At 64.6% G+C, this 8,103-nt stretch overlaps 1 protein-coding gene across 1 annotated transcript; it reads right to left on the bottom strand.

Annotated features, from left to right (window-relative positions):
- Positions 1-223: 223 nt before the first annotated feature.
- Positions 224-5,349, bottom strand: TNFRSF18 (TNF receptor superfamily member 18). The gene is made up of 5 exons (XM_047725089.1): positions 4,996-5,349; positions 4,054-4,173; positions 3,057-3,144; positions 2,695-2,897; positions 224-2,626 (listed from the first exon to the last, which is right to left on the bottom strand). Exons 1-5 carry the CDS (start codon positions 5,210-5,212, stop codon positions 2,505-2,507), a joined length of 750 nt encoding a protein of 249 aa, XP_047581045.1. The 5' UTR covers positions 5,213-5,349; the 3' UTR covers positions 224-2,504.
- Positions 5,350-8,103: the final 2,754 nt, after the last annotated feature.

Here is an 8,103-nt window from a genome sequence, read left to right as displayed (position 1 = left end):
GGTCTCCACCTGACTCTCCAGCCCCTGAGCCCCCAGGGCCCCGCACAGACTCTCTCCTTTTTTTTTTTTTTTTAAGATCTTATTTATTTGACAGAGATCACAAGTAGGCAGAGAAGCAGATGGGGGGGAGGGGAGCAGGCTCCCCGCTGAGCAGAGAACCCGATGCGGGACTCGATCCCAGGACCCTGGGACCATGACCTGAGCCGAAGGCAGAGGCTTTAACCCACTGAGCCACCCAGGCACCCCGTGCACAGACCCTCTTCACCCAACAGTTGTTCTATAAGTCACAGAGACCAAGTCTCTCCATGCACTCCCTCCCTGTTCCATGTCCATGGGGCTGGGGGGCCCTCGGGGCCAACACAAGCTTGCAAATCATGGGGCTCTGGGGGCTCCAAGGAGGGCAGGAGCAGGGTGGGCAGATGGAGCTGGGTTGAAGGAGAGGGGGCGTCTCTGGGAGGGCAGTGGGGGGGTAAAGAGTAGGGGACCTATCCAGCCTCTGCACGGGTTCCCCTGAGCCCTCCTGCCCACCCCGCCCAGCCAGGTCTCCCTCCCCCACCTCTTTTGCCACTGACTGAATCCAGCCTCGGCCCCATTCTCCACCTGGGCCTTGGAATCTCCCACCCTGCCCGGTGCCGCCCCCGTGCCGATGGTGGGGTGCTGTCGCCCCACACGGGACCCCCCCCATGGGGAGTTTCCACGCTGAGTCAGCCGACAGAGAGGTCCCACAGGACCTGGGTGTGTGCAGGCCGGAGTGTTTTCTTAGGAAGATCTATGACTGCAGACGACCCAACTCTCCCCCCACCAGCCCCCACCCCCACCCAGCCCCCACCACCAGGACCGCCGAGCCGGGGCTGGGGAGCCCTTTGCCCTGGGGCAGCCTGAGGCAGCCCCTGTGGAGGGTCCAGGAAGCCCTGAGCATCCACGTGCCCCACCCGTGGTGGGGGGACCGTCAAGTGACCCAGGTGACAAGAGAAACCCAGAGGAGAGCTGGCCCCTGAAGCAGGGGGGACAAGGGGTTGGCAGGCCGGAGACCTAGCCTGGAGACAGAAGAGGGGCCAGGGGCATGACCAGCAGGTCCCAGAGCAGTCTGCTGGGGGCCCCCAGGAACACAGCATGGTGTCTCCCACGGTCCCCTGAGACCCAGCCAGTCGACCTTCGTTTTTCTCATTTATTAGCTAATTCACCTGGACCCTCACCTGGAACATGGGCTCTGTGGGCGTGCCGGGAGCCTGGGATCCCGCAGGCACAGAGAGGATGTTTCCCATGTGAGTAAATTCAGGAAGGCACCGTCAGCACCCCTCCTTCCAGGGGTGGAGAGGCCACACTGCACCGAGGTGGGGAGGGTGGGGGTCACGCCCCTGGGCATGACACACAGCTCTCTCCACCGCCTCCTTGCGGCCCAAGGGGACTGAGTGGGGGTGAGGGCCAGTGAGTCAAGGGGCCCTCCTGGGAGGCAGGCAGGCAGGAAGGGGGGTGTGGGGGAGCTGCAGCTCCGGGACCTGACAGGCCTGCTGTCAAGACCAGCCTCCACCGGTCTTCCACACCCTGGACAGCAGTGCCAAGAAGCCCTTATCAAACTGCAGGTGCCAGCTCCGCCCAGAGGCTGGAAGGACACTGCTCACCTGTGATGGGCGGGAGCCTAGAACCATGCCCCAAGCGAGAGCGATTTGGGAGGTGGTGGGGCCGAGCAGCAGGTCTGGCCTAGAGGGTGGGGGCCAAAGGCAGGGACCTCAGAGGCTGCCCTCCTGACCAGGAAGAGTTGCCTGTAGAAACCGGCCCCGCCCTGGACTTGGGGCCAGAATGACACAAGGACAGGCACCTCCCAGGAGCCAGCAGACTGTGTGACCAGCACAGATTACAGAATCCAACTGTCCCAGAGTGCCAAGCAGACTGCCAGGGAAGGGGGTTTGGACAGGGCAGCAAAAAGGCACACAGGACACGTGTCCATCATGTTACCCTTCCTCCAGGAAGCCTTCCAGGGTCCCTGCTAAGCGCTTGGGCCGGGACTAGAATGGCCGTCACTTCTGCCTCACCCCCGGCCCCGCCTTGGCTGGAAGGAGCCGGTGGTGGGTGGGCGTGGGGGTACTGGTAGGGGCCTCGTCTCCCTGCGCTCCCACCCCAGAACATGGCCACTCAAGTCGCTGGACAAGTGTTTATTGAGCACTGCCTGCAGCCAAGTCCTGCACTGGGCCCAGCCTCCTGTCCTGGAAGCCAGGGGCCCACAGACCCACAACCCCAACAGGGCCAGCAAGGGAGGGAAGCAGCCACGGCTGCGGCTGTATGCCCCATGGGGTCTGGCCACAGCTGCTGCCTCTTCTGCATGGTCTGGGGGACTGGTCACTGTCACCATCCCCCACCCACTTCCACCATCGAGGGGAGCAGGGCCGGGCCCAGAGCTGGGGCCCCACGGTGGAGTGCAGAGCCCTTGTTCCCATGGGCCAGCCCTGGGACGTGTCCTAGGAGGGTCTGGCTCTGGGTCTGCTGGAGCAGAGGACAGCCAGGCCTCACACCCACAGGTGCCTCAGGCCCTTGTCCTCGGACAGCTGCTCTCCCCGTTCCTCCTCAGGGAGCTGGCAGCTGCAGGCGTCCTCAGCGGGCGGCGGTGCCTCCAGGAGCAGCTGGGTCTCTGCAGAGCGGCTGTGGTCAGCGGGCAGGCCAGGCACCCACCTCTCCCACCCTAGGGGCACAACAGACCTGGGGGCCATACGCGCTGCCGTCTCAGCTGCCAGACGTGCAAGCCCAGCTGGGCCGCACTCAGGACCAGGACGCAGGCGGTCACGGAGAGGAGGATGACGGTCAGCAGGTCATGTGTCTCAGCGGGCAGCAGCCCCGGGCTACATACGGCATTGTGTGTCTTGTTCCCGGGAAACATGGGGGGGTACCCAAACTGGGAACAGCTGGGACACACAGAAGAGCCCTCGGTCAGCCCTCGCCCACCCGAGCAGGACTTCCACGTGGCGGCTGTCCTCCGAGTGGGAGGTGAGTCACCAGGAAGGACAGGAGAGGCTCCTCCCTCAGGAACTGGCCAGCCACCTGAAGGTCCCACTAGCACTCACTCTGACCAGGGTCTGCAGCGACCCTCTTGGCCTCCAGAGAAGGTCCCCGTGGCGCAGTCAACACACTCAAAGCCGAAATCGAAATTCCCTGGAGACAGACAGACAGCTGGGGTTTGCTGGGGTAGGTGAGACAGGGTCCCTCTGGGGCCCCTCTGGGGCCTGGGTCCAACAGGTCTCTGAGGCCTGCGAGACTGAGGCCCAGCCAAAATCAGGGCTCAAGTGTGCCCCATTCCAGGGCAACCATCTGTGGGTGAGGCAGATTTGGGGGACCCCAAGGCTGTGACCCCGAGCTGGTGGAGGTCCCTGGGGGATCTGGGAGAGGAGGGGAGTGCAGGGGCCTGTCCACTGGAGGCTGGACATTAAGGGAGCCCAGAAGGGGCAGAAGGAGAAACCAGGCCAGAATCGGGCCAGGCTTTACACTTGGTCCAGTAGCCGGGAGGGCAAGAGGCCAGTGAGGGTCCTGGAGAGAGATGGTGAGGCTTGTGCCCCACCCTACCTCACGAGGGCCCTCAGGCTACACCATGCCCTTCCCAGCAGGTAAACAGGCCCCAGGAGAATTTGAGCTGCTTCTTCCAGGAAAAGGTTGCCCCCCAGACAGGGCAAGAAGGGGCAGGCATGTCCCCACACAGACATACAGGGTACAGGGAGGCCTGGGCTAGACAGCCCCTGGACACCCCCAGGACTCCCCCAACCAGCCCTGAGGAATGCCCTGGAGCTGCACCGGAAGCCTGCGAAGAGCAGGAAGGACTCGCTGCAGCCGCAGGGGTGCCAGGACCCCTGTCTGGGTCCGGGCGACAGGCAGCCAACGGCCACACCCACCTGGCTTAGCCACGGAGCTGCCGGAGCCTGCCTGCCCAGAGGCCACGCACGTACCCGCCACACACAGGCACTTCCTTCCACACCCTCGTGGCGCTCGCCACACACCCACTGCCCTGAGCTCTGGCTGGGCCCTGGTCATACCCCCAACCTGCTCAGGCCACAGCTGCCGCGGACTCACCATGGGGCCGCGCCTCCTGGCCCGGCGGGCAGGTGTGATGCTTGCAGCTGGTGCACTGGGGGTCCCCGCAGTGGAACCCCGGCTCCACACATGTGCAGTCCACCTTAGGGCAGGGCTCTGCTGAGCCAGAGAAAAGCCAGCCCTCTCAGCAGCTGGGCCAAGCCCCTCCCTCCTCAGGACTTCCCCCACCACCCCACCAGGGCCCCCCAGAGGGAATGGGCCATCCACACCTCCACCCTTAGGCAGCCCCAGAGGTCAGAGGGCTCCTGCCTGGGAGCCAACACCCCGGTGGAGTCCCACTGTCTCCCTCCCCCACAGGCACCCATGTGGCCTGGCTGTGTCCCCCACTGCCTTGAAGCTGCTCCCACCCAGGGTGGTTGTGACTTGGCATGTGACCAGAACATGTCCCTGTTGGACAAGGGGGCCGCCTGGGGGAACTTCTCCCTCTCCCCCTTTCCTCCTGCCTGTCCCCGCCTGCCGCACTGAGACTGGGACCCTCAGAGACCCCCTTCTCAACCCCCAGGCTCCAGCAGGGTGACACTCTGGGCTGTTTTCCCTGCAGTATTTGTCCCCAGGCGGGCACATGCCCCTTGCCCCTCACCCATAGAGGCAGGTCGGAGGCAGGGGTCGGGCAGAACTTGTGCTGGCCTGAGTGAAGGTCAAGGGCTCCCTAGCCGCTCAGTGAGAGCCTGGGACAGCTTTCCTCCGCCTTGGGACCCAAGACTCTCCTTGGGGAAGGCTCTCACCCCCTAACCCCTGACTCCCCACATGGCCCCTGGCCCGAGCTGAGCTCCCCTCTGCTACACGCCCCTCACCCATTGCCCAGGGTCCGTGGGCTCCGGACCCAGAAGATCTGCCCGCCACGCCGTAGAGGCCGGGTCTGAGCACAGGGAGAGGGCGCGGCGCTGCTGCGCTCCGAGACAGGCTCCCCGCGCGCCTTACCCGGGGCGCACCGGCGACAGCAGCGCGCGTCCGTCCCGGTTCCACGCAGAAGGCGCTCGGGGCCGCATTTCAGACCCCCGGCGGGGCGCTGGCCCAGGCCCAGGGCGCAGAGCAGCGTGAAGCCGCACAGGGCCGCGCGCGCGCCCCTCGCCTCCATGGCACCCATGGCGGGACGGTGCCGGGAGACTTTAGGGGATGGGCCCCGCCACGCCCCCATCCGGGCACGCCCAGACCCCGCCCCGCAGGCCCAGATGCCGGGAGGGGGGAGAAAAGGTTCCCATCCGACCCCCGTGACCCCCGGCAACCCCCCCCCCCCCCCCGATTCAACGGGCGGGCGGAGCACCGGGGTCGGCAGCGCCGGCTCCCTGTGACAGCAGCGGTGACGTGTGGCTGGAGCTTTGTCCAAACCGCAGAAGGCACAGCCGTGTGGGACCCTCAGTAGACCCGGCCCCTGGAGCCCGTCGGAGCCGCGCGGCCGCTGGAACAAAGGGCCCCCGGGGAGGGGGACGGCGGGGGCAGGGGCACGCGGGAAGTCTGGGCGGCTGCCCCTCAGGCTTGGATGTGAACCCGGAGCTGCTCTCAGTAGAAAAATAGTTTTTTAAGTCAGCGGAGCCGGGCTGGGCTCTTCGCGCTGCAGAGCACAACCACAGGGGGTGGGGGGCCTCCAGGAGACTCGAGTGCGGCCGGCGCAGGGGGGTAACCTGGGGGTTCCTAAGTGTCCCTGCCCTCTGGTCCAGGAATTCCTACCCGGAAACTGAATATGCCCCCAAATGTGTGTCTGGGGGGAGGGGGACACTGAACATAGCTTGCACCCCCGGCGACATAGGGCTGGACTGGAAGGGAGCGGGTCAGAAATGTTTTCTGTTCTAAACTTGCAGCCCATCAGGTGTGAAGGGAGGGACGCCTACAGGAAGGGTGGGCACTGCGCGTCCTAAGTGCAGACGGCACCCTGCGGTGGGTAGTGTCCACGGGTGTGCTGGTGCAAGGACCCCCCGGGAGGACAGTCTGGCTGGGGACGCTTCCCTCGCTGTGCCCCCTTGGTGTCTGGCTGTGTCCCCTACCCCTGCCCCAACTTCCTCAGGAGAGCCCCAAGGGCATTTAAAGATCTCTAACTCCTCGTCCTCTGCGAACCCTACAGACCCCAGAGCATCATGGTCCTACCCCCACACCAAGAGGCCCCCCATTTTCCAGGGATGGGGACAATGCCCCCCTTACTTTCTGGGGATCAGGACACGCCCCCTCACTTAGCCAACAAGGTCTGACCAGGCTCCAGGTCACACACACACACACACACACACACACACTCCAGCTTAGAGCTCTCAGGAGCCACCCCTCACCTCCCAACCCAAGGACCTCCTCGGATCTCGGGATAGGTCGCTAGTTAGGAGAGGTCCGGGCATTGACTAAACTTCCAGGTGGTCTGCTCAGATCCCAGCACAGACTGCTGGGCTGGTTCCCACCCAGACCTCTCTGGACAAATCTGGTCATCCCGGGGCAGTGGAGGGCCAGCCCCTGACCCAATTTTCTGTGCCTCCAACTCACCGTGAGACTGTCCATCTCCCGCAGCCTCAGCTTCCCCGTGCGGCACAAAGGGCTTCTGGGGCCCTGCCGCCTCCGGTACGCCACCCTGGGGCCTGGGTCTCAGGAGTGGGAGAATGCTTACGGCTCTGGGCTGGAGGTGCTGGTCTTTGAGGCCGGCAGCTGCCACCTGGCCTGATGGGCAGCTGTTCCTTTCCTGAGGGAATTGACAGGAATTAGCCATGGGTGACTCAGCTCTCCAAGTCCCAGGATGTACGGCCCCTCCGCAGAGGGGCAAACCTGGTGGTGCAGGGAAGGGAGGGGGCTCTCGGGTGGGCTGTAGCTCCAGCTGCCCGAGGCTCCAAGGAGCCCAGAGGTCTCCCACTCCAGGAGATGGGTCTGAGCGCGGGGACAGAGCGGGAATCCACGCACAGAACCCGCAGTTCTAGACCTTCATCCGCTGCTCACTTCAAAGACCTGAGGGGTCAGGTCTGGGGCAGTACAGGGTCACCCCAATTCTGGTAAGTTCGTGATATACTGTGGCCCAGGACAGAGAGAGAGATCACAAGTAGACAGAGAAGCAGGCAGAGAGAGAGGAAGGGAAGCAGGCTCCCTGCTGAGCAGAGAGCCCGATGCGGGACTCGATCCCAGGACCCTGAGATCATGACCTGAGCCGAAGGCAGCGGCTTAACCCACTGAGCCACCCAGGCGCCCCGACTGTGGCCCAGGAAAACATGATCGATACCCTACAAATGATGCTTGTCAGGCTGTGCTGTGTGTCAGCTGGTCCTTCTGGAAGCAGGGACAGAGTTAGAAGCTTCTGGAAACAGTGGGGAGGAGTGAAGGTGAGCTGGGCGGGAGGAGCTCCGTGCAGAAAAAGTCCACGGGAAGGGCCCGTGGGCGGGCGGGAGAGGAAGATTCCTCCGTGGCTGCCGCCCACAGCTGCACAGAAAGCAAACAGCCCACGTTCAATGCCCACAGAGATAGCGGCTTCTGAGCAAGGCCCCTCGAAAGGCAGGAGTGACGTCAGCCCAGTGTCAGTGCCTGCGTCTGCTTTCTTGTCCCAGCCCTCCGGAAGCCCCCCCCGACCCAGCCACAGGCTACGGGGACGAGGAGAGCCTCTAGAGCTGGGCAGCCAGGGGAGCGGCGATCTTTATCTGCTGTGTTTTCCAGGGCCCTAGGCCGCTCACCACATTTCTGCATTATCAGTTCTTCCCGCTCACACGAGTCACCCCGTTCCTGTTAGCAGACGGCCCCTCACGGAGGCCAGGCAGTAACCAGAGGCGGGTGGTACGTGGAGAAGGGGAACCGACAGCAGGGCCGGGTGGGGGCGGGGCAGGGGCGTGGAGGGGGACAGCGGACACTGGGCAGGGCCACAGCTGGAGGCCCAGGCCTGGGGTCACGCAGGGCCTGGGGCGGAGACAGTATGAGGGTTTTCAGCAGACAGGGGTGAGGGGCTGGAGAGTGTGCTTAGGGCTGGTGTAGAAGCAAAGAGACGATGAGTCTGGCCATCTCTCAGCCCACGGCAGGTGTGCAGCGGCCAGGTGAGGGGAGGGTGTCCTGGCTGAGGGAAGAGCTGGGAGGTGTGGG

This window comes from Lutra lutra, chromosome 4 (genome assembly GCF_902655055.1).
Source record: "Lutra lutra chromosome 4, mLutLut1.2, whole genome shotgun sequence".
Classification (NCBI taxonomy): domain Eukaryota; kingdom Metazoa; phylum Chordata; class Mammalia; order Carnivora; family Mustelidae; genus Lutra; species Lutra lutra.
This window is presented reverse-complemented; position numbering and strand designations above follow the sequence as displayed.